The sequence below is a fragment of the Saccopteryx leptura genome, chromosome 5 (genome assembly GCF_036850995.1).
Source record: "Saccopteryx leptura isolate mSacLep1 chromosome 5, mSacLep1_pri_phased_curated, whole genome shotgun sequence".
NCBI classification, from domain to species: domain Eukaryota; kingdom Metazoa; phylum Chordata; class Mammalia; order Chiroptera; family Emballonuridae; genus Saccopteryx; species Saccopteryx leptura.
The window spans coordinates 102,483,276-102,503,374 of NC_089507.1; the positions used below are offsets into that span (position 1 = coordinate 102,483,276).

Below are 20,099 nucleotides of genomic sequence, written 5' to 3' on the forward strand. Positions count from 1 at the left end.
CTTAATTTTGCTTCTGTAGTTATATAAGGAATTAAAAATAAATTTTGGGTTATTCATATCAGAAAAGACAATTAAAATTAGTTCCAGCTAATTTATAATTTGTATGATATAAGTAGAAGCTCTAGATGAAAACCTAGAGTTTAAAATTTGAGAATATTTATCGCTTCTCGGCCTTTTGGCTAAGATCAAGTGTAAAATTTGAGAATATTCAAATTCACATATTGCTGAGTGGAACAGAATAAGCAAATGGGTACATATTTAGTCAATAAAATCCCCCAAATCCTTGCATATATTCACCCCCCCCCAAAAAAAAGGAAAAGAAGAAAACAACAACCTGCTTATCTTACTGAAGATCAGCTAAATGAACTAGTTGTGGAAGAAATGGTACCAACACATCATTCAAGAGATTACTCACAATGAAGAGCTCTGGAGGTAGTCATGTTAAACAGAGTCCAAGTTAGCATCATGAAGAGTGGGGCAACTAGACATTATGTGTCTGTTGATGTGATGCAATGTAAAGTACCCATCAATACTTTATTATCAACTAGCTTGGACTTTTGAAAAGGAAAAAGAAAAAAGTGGAGAGACTTCAGTAGATTTAAAAGAATAAACAGAAACAAAGGCAATGTTTAAACTGGTTTAAAACACTACTACATAGCAATAACATTCTTGGGAATCACTGGAAAATCTGAATATGGTCTGAATATTATTATTAATTTTCTTAAATATTATAACAGTATTATGTAGGAAAATGTTATTCTTAGCAGACAAATTCTGAAATATTCAGGTGAAATATGACATCTATTACTTTCAAAGATTCAAAATTAATTAAGCAAATATATCAAAATGTTAACCAGCCTGACCAGGCGGTGGCGCAGTGGATAGAGCATCAGACTGGGATGCGGAGGACCCAGGTTCGAGACCCCAAGGTCGCCAGCTTGAGCACGGGCTCATCTGGTTTGAGAAAAGGCTTGCCAGCTTGGACCCAAGATTGCTGGCTAGAGTAAGGGGTTACTCGGTCTGCTGAAGGCCCACGGTCAAGGCACATATGAGAAAGCAATCAATGAACAACTAAGGTGTCGCAACGAAAAACTGATGATTGATGCTTCTCATCTCTCTTCTTTCCTATCTGTCCCTATCGGACTCTCTCTGTCTCTGTTTTAAAAAAAAAATGTTAACCACTAAATCCAGATGGAAGGTTTTTGATTCAGTATTATTCTTTCAACTTTTTTGTATGCCTGAATATAAAGAAAAGCAACTTTGATAAAAATATTGTTTATTTTATCAAAGACATTATTTAAGAAGTAACTGATATCTATGTATATCCTATGATATCTATGTATATCCTATAAAAAAAAAAAACACAGCTCAGCTCATATCCATATATGTGGATGTTGAATAAATGTCAGAGAAATAAATCCATTTAGTAAAACACAGTTTGGAAATGCTTCATGTGCCTGTGTTCTAAAAGAGTAAATAATAGGGCAGTATAGCAAAAGGAACTAAGCTTTGAAGTCACATAACCTAGGTGCATAACCTACTTCTGTGATTTTAACCCCACTGACATTATTTTGTATGAAAAATGGGGATAAAAATCTCTCTGAATGACTGGGAAAAATAAATCTGGCTATGAGGAAATCACTGGCATTGTGACTGGCACACATTAGGTTTTCATTAAAAGTCTGTACTTATACTAGCTTTGTGAGATAACTGCTCCAGATGGCAACAAAGGACACCATTTGATTTCTACAAGCCCCAAACTAGGAACTCCTAAAATTTATGATGCTACAAATAATCTATTCAGTAATAAGTTAAAACCACCTAGTTGACATTCATAAGTAAAAGATTCAAAGTATAGCCTCACCTATAGTGGCACAGTGGACAGAGCGTCAACTGTGAGGTTGCTGATTTGAAACTCCAGGCTTATGGGCTTGCCCAGTCAAGGCACGTATGAGAAGCAACTATGTGTTGATGCTTCCTGCTCTTCCCCCTCCCTTTCACTTTCTCTCTCTCTCTCTCTCCCCCCTATCTAAAATGAGTATTTTTTATTTTTTTGAATAAAATTATTTTTTAAAAGGATTCAAAGTATAAAAGGCATATTAATTTATTCTAATACTTACATCTTCCAGAGGTGTTATAGATGCACTTTCTCCTCCATAATATGGGTTTCTATCCATGTGAAGAACTTTCTTTCCATTCACTGACATTATACCTGACAGGATACATTCCTACAGGGAAAACATAAGTATCTTCACAAGAAGGAAAGTGCTATAGAATGTTTCAAACATAAAGCCTCTTATGAAACATTTTATTTTTATTTACTGATTTTTAGGGAAAGAGATAAACAGACATCGCTCGACTTATTTATGCATTCATTGGTTGATTCTTGTATGTGCCCTGATTAGAGATCAAACTTGCAACCTTGAAATATTGGGATAATGCTGCAACCGAGATACCCAGCCAGGCCATGAAAAATTCTTTTCTTTTTTCTTTTCATTTCATTCCATTGTTCATTTCATTTCATTTCATTTGTGACAGAGAGCCAGAGACAGGGACAGACAGGGACGGACAGACAAGAAGGGAGAGAGATAAGAAGCATCAATTCTTCGTTGTGGCACTTATGTTGTTCATTGATTGTGTTCCCCTATGTGCCTTGACGGAGGTGGGGGTGGGGGGCTAGGCAGACTGAGTGACCTTTTGCTCAAGTCAGTGACCTTGGGCCCAACCTGGTGAGCCTTGCTCAAACCAGATGAGCCCACGCTCAAGCCAGTGACCTTTGGGTTTCGAACCTGGGTCTTCCGCGTCCCAGTCCAAGGCTCTATCCACTACAACAACCCCTGGTCAGGAGAAACATTCTTTTAGTAACTAACACACAAGTATGTGCAATATGATATACTTTAATAATGCTCTAAAGCAGTATTCAAAGTGTGGTCTGTAGATCTCTGTGGGTTAAAACTATTAACATAATAACACTATTTTTCACTGTGTTGACATTAGCTCTGATGGTACAAGATCACTATTGAATAAAATGAATTAAAGAAGTGGCTCTCGCCTGACCAGGCTGTGGTACAGTGGATAGAGCGTCGGACTGGGATGAGGAGGACCCAGATTCGAGACCCCAGGTTCGAGACCCCGAGGTCGCCAGCTTGAGTACAGGCTCATCTGGTTTGAGCAAAGCTCACCAGCTTGGACCCAAGGTTGCTGGCTTGAGCAAGGGGTTACTCGGTCTGCTGAAGGCCCACAGTCAAGGCACATATGAGAAAGCAATCAATGAACAACTAAGGTGTCGCAACAAAAAACTGATGATTGATGCTTCTCATCTCTCTCCTTACTGTCTGTCTGTCCCTATCTATCCCTCTCTCTGACTCTCTGTCTCTATAAAACAAACAAAAAAAGAAGTGGCTCTTAACTGCACTAGTCATTACATTCTGAACCACCAGGTACTCAAGAGTTTAAAACACGGGTCCCCAAACTTTTGACATGGGACCAGTTCACTGTCCTTCAGACCATTGGAGGGCCAGACTATAAAAACAACTATGGGCCCTGGCCGGTTGGCTCAGTGGTAGAGTTTCGACCTGGAGTGCAGGAGTCCCGGATTCGATTCCCGGACATGGCACACAGGAGAAGCGTCCATCTGCTTCTCCACCCCTCCCCCTCTCCTTCCTCTCTGTCTCTCTCTTCCCCTCCAGCAGCCAATGCTCCATTGGAGCAAAGTTTGCCCAGGCACTGAGGATGGCTCTGTGGTCTCTGCCTCAGGTGCCAGGATGGCTCTGGATGCAACAGAGCGACACCCCAGAGGGGCAGAGCATCGCCCCCTGATGGGCATGCCGGGTGGATCCCGGTCGGGCACATGCGGAGTCTGTCTGACTGACTCCCCGTTTCCAGCTTCGGAAAAATGCAAAAAAAACCCCAACTATGAACAAGTCCCTGTGCACACTGAACATATCTTATTTTAAAGTAAAAAAACAAAACGGGAACAAATACAATATTTAAAATAAATAACAAGTAAATTTAAATCAACAAACTGACCAGTATTTCAATGGGAACTATGGGCCTGTTTTGGCTAATGAGATGGTCAACATCCAGTTCCATATTTGTCACTGCTAGCCGTAACAAGTGATATGACGCCCTTCTGTTGCCATGACGCGTGCATCCCGCGTCATCAGAAGTAGTACTGTACGTGAATGACGCTGCGCTTTGCAGCACCGCCACAGACAGTACTCCAGGAGCATCCGCATCCTGTGCTCCTCTCACTGACCACCAGTGAAAAAGGTGCCCCTTCCAGAAGTGCAGCGGGGGCCGGATAAATGGCCTCAGGGGGCTGCATGCGGCCCTCGAGCCGTAGTTTGGGGACCCCTGGTTTAAAACAACAAGGCCAGTTTTGCTTACTGTTCTTAATGAAGCTTTAAAAATTACCTCTTAAGTATACCTATAAGCCTGACCTGTGGTGGCACAGTGGATAAAGCCTCAACCTGGAATGCTGAGATCACTGGTTCAAAATCCTGGGCTTGCCTGGTCAAGGCACAAGTGAGAAGCAATTACGAATTAATGCTCCCCGCTTCTTCCTCCCTCTACACCTTTCTTTCTCTCTCCGCTCTCTCTAAAATCAATAAATAAAATTTTAAAAATAAAATGGAAAAATGTACATATAAAGCCACTCTGGCTCAAGGAAAACTTTTTATGTGACTGATTTATAAGCTTAACTAGCACATACAGGAAGCAATTACGAGTTGATGCTTCTCATCTCTCCCTCCTTCCTGTCTGGCTGTCTCTCTCTTTTTCTCTCTCTTACATGCAGAGGAAGAAAGAAAGGTTGGAAGGGAGGGAGGGAGGAAATTTAAATTCGAGAAAAAGAATTTTGAATTCTAGAAAACTTACAACCCAACTAGGGCACATGTCAGATCCCTAAAGAACTTTTCAGACAACATCAGTGATGATATCTACGAGTGTTTGGTCTTTTTAATAAAATATGTCAATAATTCGGAAGACCTGCATTACTCTAAGCCAGTATTTTCCCAACAACCAATGAATGGTGTTCAAAACCATGTCACGGGATAAAATAGGAATTCCACCAGGGGAAGATGCTCTGCCTATCTAGGGCGTTGCTCTGTTGCAACCAGAGCCATTCTAGCGCCTGAGGCAGAGGTCACAGAGCCATCCTCAGCGCCCAGGCCAACTTTGCTCCAATGGAGCCTTGGCTGCAGGAGGGGAAGAGAGAGACAGAGAGGAAGGAGAGGGGGAGGGGTGGAGAAGCAGATGGGCGCCTCTCCTGTGTGCCCTGGCCGGGAATCAAACCCGGGACTCCTGCACGCCAGGCCGACGCTCTACCACTGAGCCAACCAGATAAAATAGGAATTTAAAGTGCAAGCTAGATAAATAAATTTTAATGTACTGGAACAAGAAATGTTCACTGATATGGTTTCAGATTTCTTGTTGCAATTTATGTTTTAAAAAAATAAGAAAAAGAGATAAAGCTGCCACTTGTGTTTTGGTGTAAATCAAAGAATGTTCACAATCTGAGAGGCTACCAAACACTTTTCCATTTTCCTCCTAAACATCTATTTGGGGGCTGATTTTCTTCTTTTTTAAATTTTACTTATTTGTTTTGTTTTTGAGAGAGAGAGAGAAATGAGAAACATCAACTCAGAGTTGCAGTACCTTAGATTGCTTCTCATAAGTGCCTTGACCAGGGGGCTCCAGCTGAGCCAGTGACCCCTTGCTCAAACCAGGCACCCTTTGGGCTCAAGCCAGCCACCCTTTGGGCTCAAGCCAGCAACCCTGGGATAATGTTTCCCCCGTCCCCACACTCAAGCTGGCAACCCGGTGCTCAAGCCAGTGACCACAAGGTTTTAAACCTGGGACCTCAGTGTCCCAGGTTAATGTTCTATCCACTACACCACCACCAACAGGCTGAGAATTCAGCTATCTTTTAAGGCAGACATTAAAGAGATGTGCAAAAAATGTAAAACAATGATATTCTCATAAATTTATCTTGTTTGGGGAAATATAGTTATAATTCATAAAATGTTATACATCTCAACATCTAACAGGTTTATCATCTTTATTTAGGTTAGTAAAATTTTTCAAATTTCTCAGTATTGATTTCTAATACTATAAATATTGACAGATATAATTCTTATAAACAAAAGCTCTTCAGGGGCCTCAATTTTTAAGTGTGTAACAGATCCTGAGACCAAAGAGTTTGAGACCTAGAGCCCTAAATGAAACATGACGATGAATACTATAGACTGGGGATTATAAACCACCATGCTAAGGAAAAGAGTAACTAAACAAAGCATGGATATACTAAGATATATCAAATTAGGGGTGGGGGGACCTCAGGAAAGAATACCATAATGAGAATAAACACAGAGATGGGATACACATTCACTCACAACTATTATACCAGGAGCTTTTGGTGATCAGAGCTTTATTTTTTAAAAAGACAAAAAAAAATTCCGGCCCTGGCCGGTTGGCTCAGTGGTAAAGCGTCGGCCTGGCATGTGGAAGTCCTGGGTTCAATTCCCAGTTGGGGTACATAGGTGAAGCGCCCATCTGCTTCTCAACCCTACCCTCTCCTTCCTCTCTATCTCTCTCTTCCCCTCCCGCAGACAAGGCTCCACTGGAGCGAAGTTGGCCCGGGCTCTGAGGATGGTTCCATGGCCTCTGCCTCGGGTGCTAGAATGGCTCAGGTTACAACAGAGCAACAGCCCAGATGGGCAGAGCATCGCCCCTTAGTGGGCTTGCCGGGTGGATCCTGGTCAGGCGTATGCAGGAGTCTGTCTCTCTGCCTCCCTGATTCTCACTTCAGAAAAATTTTTTTAAAAAGAAAAAATTAAAAAATAATATATACACTTTTTGTATATACCTGCATTTTATTCAACATTATGTTTACAAGATTCATCCATGTTTTGTGTGTAGTGAATATTTTCTTATAATCATTATCTTATAATCATATTATAAAATTTAATTTTAGTATATAAATTTTAATTTTTTTTTATTTTTTTTTCATTTTTCTGAAGCTGGAAACAGGGAGAGACAGTCAGACAGACTCCCGCATGCGCCCGACCGGGATCCACCCGGCACGCCCACCATGGGGCGATGCTCTGCCCACCAGGGGGCGATGCTCTGCCCATCCTGGGCGTCGCCATGTTGCGACCAGAGCCACTCTAGCGCCTGAGGCAGAGGCCACAGAGCCATCCCCAGCGCCCAGGCCATCTTTGCTCCAATGGAGCCTTGGCTGCGGGAGGGGAAGAGAGAGACAGAGAGGAAAGCGCGGCGGAGGGGTGGAAAAGCAAATGGGCGCTTCTCCTATGTGCCCTGGCCGGGAATCGAACCCGGGTCCTCCGCACGCTAGGCCGACGCTCTACCGCTGAGCCAACCGGCCAGGGCCAGTATATAAATTTTATTAAAATAAAATTTTCTTATAATCTGTTGCTACAGAACAGAGGTCCCCAAAGTACTGAACCAAATCCTGCCAGCAGGCTCTTTTTGTGAACTGGGTTTTACTGGTAAACACCCATGCTTGTTCATTTACATATTGTCTATACCTGTTTTCACTATAGTTGTGCCTGTAGTTGAGACTATATGACCTGCAAAACCTAAAATATTTTCTATCTCTACCTTTACAGAGGTTTGACTAAATCTGCAACCAGTGGATTTCAAAGTGTGTTTTCCAGTTGGTATCACCTGTGAAATTCTTAGAACTATAAATCCTAAACAGATTCTCAAACTTCAGTTTGCATCCACATCAACTGGATGGCAGTTAAAACAGATTCCTAGGTCCCATTCCCAGAACTTCTGAGTCAGCAGGTCTGGGGCATTGGGCCTGGATTTGCATTTGTCGCTAGTTCCCAGGTGCTGTGTTGCTCAAGTAAGTTTGTAAATATGATATATGTTTGCTCACTTATAGTTTGCATTGGGTATGGGGGACAGGCTGTAAGCAGGCAGGGTTGTTATACCCTAGGCTTAGTTTTAAGACTAAGCTTTTCCTCACACTCTTGACTGTTGCATGAGTGGGGTGGTGCACTCTCATGAGGAATCCCATTATGTCTCAGATAAGTGACTTTGTTTCAGAGACTTCCTTGTTTGTATATTGGATTAAAAATTTTGATTTCTACACTATAAAATGGGGCAGAGAAGTCCATGCAGGAGGAGAGCAGAGAAAGGCCACATGGAGAGGAGAAGCAGCCAAGATAGCGGAGTGCTGAAGGAGAAGCCAGTTTGAGCAGAGTTTGTACAGAGAGAAGGAGATGGGGAACAGGTGAATAAGGCTGGAGAGGTAGAAACCTGTGATTCTAGGAATACTTGGATAAGTCAGTGGCTTTGGGAGCCCTGAATGGAAAGAAAAGTGTTTTCTCAGTGTGCGTATTTCTTGCCCGCCAGGTGCAAGCTAGGATTAAAGGTAATGGCCTACCAGTTCTTGGTTCTGTTGTTTCATTACCATCTGTCCAAATCAAATGCGAACCTGCATGGGCCAGGCAGCTGTGGTGGCCGTGGCTAATGGCCATACATGCTGCTAATGCTGCTGATGCAGAACCAATTTCAAGAACCACTACACTACCAAAGCAGTGCTGCTCAAATTTTTTTAAACAGAACAATTACCTGTTAAAATGTAGCTTTCGATTTACTATATCCTGGGCTAGTGAGAGCCAACCTGCATTCCTAGTAATTTCTCAGGTGTTGCACAAGCAGGTGACCCATAGACAACACTGTGTAGCAAAGCTGTAGAGGTGTTCATCGAGTGGATACACCATACGGATAAAGCACAATTTATCTATTTTACTTTTGTAAGGAACCTGGACAGCTCCCCATTTTTTACTATAATGAATAATGCTCTATAAACATTCTCAATATGTCCTTCATGTATGTGTTTGTTGGATATATTATCAAAGAGAATATAAATATGCTCTGTTGTAAAGTACCCATACCTCACTTCTGTGGGTTTACGTAGAGACACCAAGTCCAGATGAATTTTGAAGGGTTTTATTAAAGGAGATTTATTAAATATGCTGGCCGCATATGACTAACACGGGGCATCGCAGACCCAAATTGTGAGCACCAAATACATCTCAGAGGCTGGTTATACACCCTTGATCACATACAGGCTGGGGGGAGCATGACATCATGGCACAAGCTTATAACATTTGTTTAGGGAATCCATAGAAACATTAAAACTTTTAAGGTAATACAAAGATATTTACAAATCTTTCAGTGTCTATCTCCCCTCCTTTGCCTAGAGATATGTCACTCTCAGGATTCCAGGAATGGAGAAAGAGCCAAATCAATGTAGGGTAGTATGTAAATTCTGTCTCATTGTGTAAGAAATTCCTCGCACAACCTTTACTCTATAGTTAAAACTAAATGACCCATTGTCCTTGCAAGCCGGAAACTTCTACATTCTTCTCCCTCTTCTCCCCAAGGAAAAGACGGTACAGAAAAGCCTGACCTTTCTTCCTAAAATATCAGTATTAATTTTCCAGCTTTTTGGTACCTTACTACAGTTCAATTTCAGTACTACTGTCAAAGAGCTTTCCAAAAATGGCTGTACCACTTTACACTTGTCAGCTGTGTATAAAAGTTCTGAATGTTTCAAATCCTTGGCCAACACTTGTATTGTTGTCCTTTAATTTCAGCCATTCTAATTAGATGTGATTTAATTTGCATTTCCTGACAACTATTAAGATAGAGCCCTTGTTCATAGTTTACTGATAATTACCGTACTTTATCTTCTCTTGATAAGTGCCTATTCAATTATTTGCCACTTTTTAAATGGACTTTCTGTCTTTTTTATACTGCTATATAAAGGTTCTGCCTAGAGATGTAAAAGTCCTTTACTGCTTCTATGTACTACAAATATCTTCTTCCATTCTGTGGCTTCCCTTTTCACTTTCTTATTGATGTCTTTAATAAACATCTGAATGTATTTCATCTACCAAAACCAGGCCCTATGCCATCAAAAGCAATTCACTGGATCAAAAATAAAATCTAAAGCAGCACTAACATATATGGTTTAACATACACAGGGGGTCCCTCAGGTTACGACAGTATCAATACATGACATTTTGAGTTTATGACGCTCACTCCCATAAAAACTTGAAAAAATTGAGACATGAGTATTTTGGCTAATGCCGTTAGCGTCGTACTTATGGACTACGTGTATGTGGGTGAACTAGTTTGGTTGTGCACAGCAGAATACGCAGTAGCACATACAGTACGGTATATTCATGTTCTTTTCCTTTTTCTGTGGATTAGTTGTTTTTATGTTCTAGATTATGGTTTTACAACTATGTTAGGATAAGTAAGTGACTTAGGCTAGGGTGTGCTTCTGCTTACACCAAAATTCAGGTTTACGCCACTGTCATAGGAACGGAACTGTGTCATAACCCGAGGACCCCCTGTATATACGGAACTAAAACAGCATTTACTATCTCGCCCGACCAGTGGTGGCGCAGTGGACAGAGCATCAATGTGTAATACTGAGGTCCCAAAGGTTAGAAACTCCAAGGTCACTGGCTTGAGCTAGGTGTCACTGGCTCCACACAGGCTTGGCTTGAGCCCCGAGGTCAAGGCATGTATAAGACGCAATCAATGAACAACTAAAGTGAAGCAACCATGAGTTGATGCTTCTCACTCTCTCTTTCCTCTCTCTCTCTCTATCTCTCCCTTCCTGTCTCTCTCTCTCTCTCTCAAAAGCAATAAAAAAATAAACAATAAAAATAAAATATTTACTATCTCAAAAATAGCTTATGGCATAAAGAAAGGAAAACCAGTTACATTTCCAGCTGACAAAAGTAGACTTCAGGGTTAAACTTTTGGAAGCAAAATTACAGGAAGCAACATTTGAGTGTTGCAGAGCTTCTATATATAACTTTTCACACTCCACTGCAAATAAACATGCAACACTCACTAAACTGTGACTCTCTAGCAAGCACTGAAGGCTGAGGCCTAACAAAGGGCCCAATCATTTAAAGATTCAGCAGTTCTAAGAACTGATACTAACTACCTTAAAAGGCATCACAACTTGTAGCAAATATGACAAAAGCTAATTAAAATTCCACAAGCCCACTAATTCTTCTAAATCCCTCTGAAAAAGATTATTTTTATATTGCCAAAACAATAAAATACATAGTAACATAAATGTGACGCTTTAAATTTTGCTTTAATATATGCCATGGAAGTTTCACTGTCCAAAAACATTCACAGATAAATTTTATATCTGGGCACCGCAAGAACATTAGTTATCCTAAAATTTTACCATCTTCCAAAATTAACAACTCAAAGTTAAAATCTACCACTACTACCTATCTGATGAAAACATAATAACAAGCAAAGCATATTCAAGTCAGAGAAAATATTCTCAATTAATTTCCTCCTTTTACACTAGAAAATCTGGTCCATTCATCATATAGGTCAAGAATACTAATAAATAACTTGACCTGAACATGTAGCTCAGTTGGTTAGAGATCAGTTGGATAGGTTGGGGTTCAAGCCCTGGTTGGGGCACATACAAGAATCAACCAATAACTGCATAAATAAGTGGAACCATCAATGTTTCTTTTTCTTTCTCTCTCCCCCCTTACTCTCTCTAACAATCAATAAACTTACATTTTTAAATTTTTTAAAAAAATACTGATAACTTTTACTAGGAAATTTATATATGCATGAACATCAACCAACACATTTGTTTTAAATCTAACAGATGAGAGTGCTCCATATTAATTTCAAAGTCACACACAAATGACCTAAGCGGGATAATACAAATTGACATCTTCAGAATCCACATTTTTTATGTTAATAGCATCTGCGCTCCACCTGGCACTTATTTTCCTACATAAAAAGATGTAACCAGATAAAACTGTTCAGTTGCAGCAAAGCTCTAGTATGTGGAGATACGTGGAAATGTGGGAATGGACCTTATCAGTAATACTAAATTTCACTTACCTTCAGCATCCTATATGTTAACACTAGAATCGCAATAATTAAAGAATAACTCATTTGGACACTACCTAAACACATTAGACAAAGTACCCCTTATGTACTGAAGTGGCCTGAGGAGTGTTTCCAAGGCCAATGGTGCTAAATAATATCCTAATATCCTGGAAGTTAATGGCCACCCTCTTCCTACTGACAGTAACACAGGCATGGAAGAGAATAGAGACAGTGTATTAATTAACATTATATCTTCCAGGTAGCCAACTAAACATCCATTAAAATTCAAAATTCTACTGCATTTTTAAAAAGAATCTTAAGAGGTTTATTTGTCAATATCAGAAGACATCGGTGCAAAGTGGGGGCTGCCTGACCAGTGCCGGTGCAGTAGATCAAGTGTCGACCTGGAATGCTGGGGCTGCCAGTTCCAAACCCAGGCTTGCCCAAGTCAAGGCACTTACAAGAAGCAATTGCTTCGCGCTCCTCCTCTCCCTCCTTTCTCCCTTTCTTTCTCTTTCTCTCTCTCTCTTTCACCCCTTTCTAAAATCAATAAATAAAACCTTGGGGGGGAAAGTGGGGGCAGCATACACCTATATTTTCTTACTGGATCAATGTTACCCCATTAAATTTAATTTATAAAATTTATAGTAGCACTATTTAAAAATAGTGCTTCTTACAATAGCACTATTTTATTTTACAATTTACATTCAATTTTATTTTGTATTGGTTTCAAGTGTACAGCCTGTGATTGGACAATCATATCCTTTACACAGATTTCCCTTCAAAATTTCTAGTACCCAACTGGCACCATACAGTTATCACAATATTACTGACTATATTCATCCTGTGACTATTTCCTAACTACCAATTTGTACTTCTTAATCTCTCAAGTCTTTCCCAAAATCCACCAACCTCCTTCCCATCTGGCAACAGCTAGCTGGCTCTTCATATATGAGTCTGTTTCAATTTCACTTGTTCAAGTATTCTGTTCTTTGATTCCACGTAAGTGAAAGTACCTGGTACTTGTCTTTCTCGAACTGACTTACTTCACTGAGCATAAAATACCCTCCCTTCTTGGTCCACCCATGCTGTCTACTGCATTTTAAAATTATTTTAAGAAAAAGTAGGCCCTGGCCGGTTGGCTCAGTGGTAGAGCGTCAGCCTGGAGTACAGGAGTCCCAGGTTCGATTCCCGGCCAGGGCACACAGGAGAGGCGCCCATCTGCTTCTCTACCCCTCCCCCTCTCCTTCCTCTCTGTCTCTCTCTTCCCCTCCAGTAGCCAAGGCTCTCCTGGAGCACGGTTGGCCCGGGCACTGAGGATGGCTCTGTGGCCTCTGCCTCAGGTGCTGGAATGGCTCTGGTTGCAACAGAGCAACGCCCCAGATGGGCAGAGCATCGCCCCCTGGTGGGCATGCCGGGTGGATCCCAGTCGGGCGAATGCGGGAGTCTGTCTGACTGCCTCCCCGTTTCCAACTTCAGAAAAATACAAAAAAAAAAAAAAAAGAAAAAGAAAAAGTTATAAGAAATGTGATTAAGATGACAAAAGTGCTTTTTGAAAGTTATCTAGAAATATAAGGAAAATGTATTAACTAGAAAAAAATTTTAATGAGTTAATCTCATACCATTGTCTTAAAGCAATAACATCATAAAAATGATTGTTAGTTTTCAGCAGAAAAAGTATTTCCTGTCTGTTCCTCTAATATATCTCATTAAAAGTTGTCAGAAAATAACTTTTCTTGATATTTTGCTCTAATTTTATCTTTCTAGCTCAAAATTCTCTCCCATTGCTTAGAAGATAAAAGTTCAAATTTCTTAACCTAGTATTTTCAACATTTTTGGAGATATGCCTTCTTTCCAACCCTATCTCCCATTATTACTCTTTACCCCTCCTGTTTCAGGCAAAATAAACTCCCAATTTTGTGTGTGTGTGATATCTTCTTTTCTTGTTTTTTTTTTTTACCATTTTTTAATTTTATAAGTTAAATTTAATGGGGTAACATTGATCAGTAAGAGTACGTAGGTTTCGGTCCTGGCCGGTTGGCTCAGTGGTAGAGCGTCGGCCTGGCGTGCAGGAGTCCCGGGTTCGATTCCCGGCCAGGGCACACAGGAGAGGCGCCCATCTGCTTCTCCACCTCTCCCTCTCTCCATCCTCTCTGTCTCTCTCTTCCCCTCCCGCAGCCAAGGCTCCATTGGAGCAAAGTCTGCCCAGGCGCTGAGGATGGCTCTGTGTCCTCTGCCTCAGGCGCTAGAATGGCTCTGATTGCGACAGAGCGAAGCCCCAAGATGGGCAGAGCATCGCCCCTGGTGGGCGTGCCAGGTGGATCCTGGTCAGGCACATGCGGGAGTCTGTCTGACTGCTTCCCCGTTTCCAACTTCGGAAAAATACAAAAAAAAAAAAAAAAAAAGAGTACATAGGTTTCAGGTGAACTTCTCTAGCATTTGAACCGTTGGTTGCATTGCATGCCCGTCACCCAAAGTCAAATCCTTTTCGGCCACCATCTTTGCCCCACTTTACTTTCCTCCTTCTCATCCCCTCCCCCTATTAACCACTTCATTTTTATCTATGTCCATAAACCTCAGTTTTATATTCTACCTATGTGGGATATTGTATCTATCATCTTAATATCGACTTATACTGCTCTCTGCCTAGAAACTCATTCCTCCTTACATTCAAGCTTACCAATATTTTTTTAAAGCCAGCTTCCCTCCCTTAGGAAGTTTTTCCTGATTCTCCTGTCTGAATTCCCATGTTATTTTTCTTTTGGCACTTACTATGTGGTCCTTCAAATCAAATGTTTCACTACTACCTCTATATGCTACTATATCTGATTTTACCTATTCTTTTGGGCCAGTATACATAAGGCTGATTAAAAATACAAACTACCTGCAAGATATTTATATCTTCCATAAGACATTTGTACATATGGGCCCAAGATCACTAATGCAGTTGATAAAGTCCTTTATCTACTTAAGTCTAACACTTGATTTTTAAAACAAGTAAAAATAAAAAGAAAAGAAAATACCACTCCTCTTGGAAATTACAAAATTTTAATAGAGGAAAAAGCATGTCTGAGATGTAAAACAATTATTTAAAAATTTACTACTAGAATAATCTGACTCAATATCACTAAAGCATGTTTTTATTTATAACTCCTACTAGAATTACTATATAGAACAGGGGTCCCCAAACAATGGCCCCGCAGGCAGCATGCGGCCCCGAGGCCATTTATCCAACCCCCACTGCACTTCCAGAAGGGGCACCTCTTTCATTGGTGGTCAGTGAGAGGAGCATAGTTCCCACTGAAATACTGGTCAGTTTGTTGATTTAAATTTACTTGTTCTTTATTTTAAATATTGTATTTGTTCCCATTTTGTTTTTTTACTTTAAAATAAGATATGTGCAGTGTGCATAGGGATTTGTTCATAGTTTTTTTATAGTCCGGCCCTCCAACGGTCTGAAGGACAGTGAACTGGCCCCCCCTGTGTAAAAAGTTTGGGGACCTCTGACATAGAACAAATACTTTTGATGAGCACAAAGAGCTGTGGAGCTAGTTACCCTTAATTTACATACTATTTCTAAGAAGGTTCATGAATTTATTGCCAAGCCCAAAGTCAATAAGAAGTAGCAAATTAGGTAGTGAGGCTGTCTATACATACTGAAATTAAAGAAAAGCTGCCGGCCTAGAAAATGATTTGACTTTGGGTGGTGGGAACACAATGCTCTATTTACAGATCATCCTTCATAGAATGTACATTTAAAACCTGTATGATCTATTAACCAATGTCACCCCAATAAATATAATTTTAAAAATCTATACATCAATAGCAAAGTAAGCAAAGGGGAAAATAAAAAGACTGAAGAATTCACAAAAGTCAAGCAGTCTGAGACTACAGAATAAGGAAGGACCCACTGGGTCTCAGTGGCTTCATTATACTCTAGCACAGGGCTCGCTACCAGATGCGGCTCTTTTGATGGCTGCATCTGGCTCGCAGACAAATCTTTAATAAAAAACAATAACGTTAAAAATATAAAACATTATCATGCATTACAATCCATTCATTTCCTACAGCTCATGTTCATGGTTGCGGGTGGCTGGAGCCCAATCACAGCTATCCTCTGGGACAACACCAAATTTTTATTGGATAATGCGTAAGGTACACAGGTCGTTGTATGGCTCTCATGGAATTACATTTTAAAATATGTGGCGTTCATGGCTCTCTCAGCCAAAAAAGTTCCCAACCCCTGCTCTAGCATAACATAGTAATTAATCTTCATAGCCTGACCAGGGAGTGACACAGTGGACAGAGTGTTGACCTGGGACATTCTAAACTCTGAGGTCACCGGCTTGAGTTCAGGGTTGCCAGCTTGAGCGTAGGATCATAGACATGACCCCATGGTCACTGGTTTGAGCCCAAAGGTCGCCAGCTTGAGCAAGGGGTCATTGGCTCTGCTGAAGCCCCTCCCCCCCATCAAGGCACATGAGAAAGCAACCAATGAACAACTAACTTGATGCAACTATGAATTGATGCTTCTCATCTCTCTCCCTTCCTGTCTGCCTGTCTCTCAAAAAAAAAAAAAAAAAAAAAAAAAAAAGAATATTTTTAAATTGATTTTAGAGAGAGGAGAAAAAAAGGCAGGAGTGAGGAGAGGTAAGGATCAACTCATAGTTGCTTTTCGTATATGCTTTGACCAGGTAAGCCCAGGGTTTTAAACCAGCAACCTCAGCATTCTGAGTCAACACTTTATCCAGAGCCACCACAGGTCAGACTACACTGTATTTTAAAAGTAACAAGTTAACTGCACTAAAAACACTTGACACATTAGCACCATGTAGCATTTGGTACCCATGTAATATTTGGTATATCTGTTTTTAGGTTCTTAAAATATCAGGCACTAAATATTTACAAACCAAAAATTAAGAAAATCAAATGGTATGTTCACTCCAAATAGTCAAAGTTAGCTTGAAGGAATTTTAACTTTGGAGATCTCTTAACATTAAGTAATCAAAGTCCTTGTATCAGTTAAAATAAGGATAAAAGACTTATCAAAATCATCCCATCACTACTACTCCCGTCAATGATGGTAATAATGTGATTGCTCTGAATTGATACCATTCTCAGAGAATATCTCACAAAACTATCTAGAAAGGTTTACGGGGGTTATTATTATTATTATTATTATTACAGCTCTAAAATGGCAAAAATATTGGTCTGATTTCTAAGTAATATGCATCTACCACTCATCAAACACATCACAACTAATCCAAATGAAATCTAAATAAAGTGCATTATCTTAGCTCCGTTGTTGCACAATAAAACCGTGCACCTTTGATACAAAGTAATGGTTCTGAACTAGGCATGTAGAAACCTGCACTGTAATGAATCTACACTCATTTGTTCTAGTCCAACTGACTTTAATCAAGTGCAAATCTCAAACACTAGCAATACCCATAAAAAACAGTGAACTGGCTCTTACAATACGCTGCCACTGGGCAAGATCCATCACAAACTACTAAACTCAGCTCAAAATCCCAATCAGGCACTTAAAGATTTTTAAAACAAAAAAACTGTAGTGGATAGGCCTATTCATTTAGGCATCCAACAGTCTTCCAACTCACCACCAAACATGAAATTCAACCTAATACTTCCCATTCAAAAGACTAAACAGCTTTCTAGGTAAGTAATCTCATCTATTTGGTACTACTTTCTAGCCAGCCACAAGTCTCCTTTTGGACTGGTCCAACATAATGAAGCATTCAGAAATCAGTATTCTCCAACAGGCACCACAAATCATTATAAACCGGAAAATGACAGACCAGAAAAGTGCCATTCTGGTTCCTGAAGCCTTCTGCTAAAAAATTAGCCAAATGAAAGTTAAAAGGTTTTCTCTTTTCTAGAGAAATCTAAAATAGTTAATTTGGGGTGTTACCTGAAAAAAAATATTAACTTGGTCCCAGAACGCATTTCAACAAATTTGAAGTGTTGGGTTAAATGATTAGGGACTTTGAGGTCAGACTTTACAGGATACACAAGATCTACATCAGTGTTCACTTTATTAAGATGAAGTAGCCCAAAGTCAGAATTTCACATTTCTAAAAAGAAAAAAAAATTGATAATGAAAATGGTCTTCTCTTCAAATAGATTTCTTTCCCAAGAGTACTAGTCTTCATTTTCTTAATTTAAAAAAGAGAGAAAGTACAAGATACAACACATCTGCCTGCAGTATTTGAAGGATACCATGTATTATCTAAAGGTCTCTAAGCACACAGACACCCAAGTAAATCAACTAACCATATTAGGAACACCTGCCACTCACAACACCCAAGTAAATAAACTAACCATATTAGGAACACCTGCCACTCACATTGCGCTAGTATTCTCTAAATCAGGGGTCCCCAAACTTTTTACACAGGGGGCCAGTTCACTGTCCCTCAGACCGTTGGAGGGCCAGACTATAAAAAAAATTATGAACAAATTCCTATGCACACTGCACATATCTTATTTTAAAGTAAAAAGACAAAACGGGAACAAATACAATATTTAAAATAAAGAACAAGTAAATTTAAATCAACAAACTGACCAATATTTCAATGGGAACTATGCTCCTCTCACTGACCACCAATGAAAGAGGTGCCCTCAGGGGCCGCATGTGGCCTGCGGGCTGTAGTTTGGGGACCCCTGCTCTAAATTGTCTACCTCCCAGAAAAGAGCAAAGTAGTAGAGAACTTGGCATCTAGCAACCCATCGTCAATCATTTCTTAGGGGAAAACATCGAAAAGAGACAATGGAGGCAAGGAACAGACAAAACAGAAGGAAAAGATGGCCATGGTCAAGTAAGAAAGCATTTGATAGACAAAGTTTGAGAAAACTCATTTCCAATTCTACTGATGCTCAATAAGTGAGATTGTATGGTGGTTAAAAATAATGGCTAATGGTTCTCATTTGGAATGCGGAAAGGAGATAATCATTTGGAATGGGGGAAGTAGATAACAGAACTAAGTTTCTCCAAAAAAAAAATGTAAGTTAACTGAACTCTAACAATTACAAAACAATAATTATCGAATGACTTGTCACAAAACCTTTTGCCTAGCTTTGGCAGCCACAGACTGATTAGTAGCAGCTGAAGGCTAAGTAGGAAATGCAACCGCAAGTGGCTTCCACCCTCCCCCACTCTGCCCGCTGCCTTTTCCGTTTCCACTCGGGAGAGGCCAGCGATCCATAAGAGAGGTGGAAGAGCAATTCCCCAAGCTGGGCTTTTTGGGGTCTTTTCTGTAGCACAGAGAAACTCATTTTCCACCTACTTTTACTTCGCCGTTACTACTCATCAAATCACGCACTTGACTGGGCTTTGCAGATACTGGGCTTGCCTTCCATAGAGACGACCCGCTCCAATCACGGCCCACTTGGCCCTTCACGGCCGCAGGCCCACACACCGCGGAATGTGCCTCTTGCACCAGGCCCAACGCCCTACTCGCCTCCCCTCCAGAAGCAGGCACGAAAAAACGACGGAAGACTACACCCATAGGAGACCCTGAGCGCGGGCCGGGTTCACGCGGCTCCGAGGAAGTGGCGTGCGGGCCAGCCCCCAGCCAACCCTCCCCCGTTCGGGCCTGCACGCCCTCCCCGGCTCCTCGGCCTCCGCCGCCGACAGGAACTCAGCACTCACCGTCAGGCCGGTGCCCAGCACGATCACGTCGTACTCCTCATTCATGGCGGGCAGGCGCAGGTAGAAGCCCAGAGAAAGGAGAAAGAGCAAGATGCTAGGGGGTAGGGGTTATATGCCCACCCCGAGGACGCGAGGGAAGCGCTCGGCCGGTCTCGCGCCCGGAAGCGAAAGGGAAGTCAGGAGGAGAGGCAAAACGGCAATGAAGGGGAGGGATTCCAGCCGCCACCTCAGACGGGAAGAGCAGAGCAGGGCGGGGGGAGAGGGGGAGAGCGGAAGGGGGAGGGGCAGGCGGGCGGCGACCCGGGTCTCCGCAGCGGGGCGGGGCTCAAAGGAAGGGTTCAGAGGGCCGTCCATCACACCTTTCCGTTCTCTCATTGGCCATGTCCCCACCGGCCCAACCTCTTTCCTTCCTGAGTTCTCGCGAAAGGAGGTTAGGCTATCCCTCTCTTAGATTCCGGTACCTCGCCCTCCCTGCTGCGATCTTGGAGTGGAGGTGGCCCCG

At 41.3% G+C, this 20,099-nt stretch overlaps 1 protein-coding gene across 2 annotated transcripts in view; it reads right to left on the reverse strand.

Annotated features, from left to right (window-relative positions):
* GDI2 (GDP dissociation inhibitor 2) overlaps positions 1-19,870 on the reverse strand; it is a 44,204-nt gene extending 24,334 nt beyond the window's left edge. Inside the window, exons 1-2 of one of the 2 annotated variants that reach the window (XM_066385655.1) lie at positions 19,598-19,870; positions 2,121-2,228 (exon numbers count right to left, since the gene is read on the reverse strand). In XM_066385655.1, coding sequence (XP_066241752.1) covers positions 2,121-2,228; positions 19,598-19,642 — 153 coding nt within the window. In that variant the 5' untranslated portion in view covers positions 19,643-19,870. Of the gene's footprint in view, positions 1-2,120; positions 2,229-19,232; positions 19,470-19,597 lie in introns of those variants that run through there. The other variant, XM_066385653.1, reaches the window with a different exon arrangement.
* Positions 19,871-20,099: the final 229 nt, after the last annotated feature.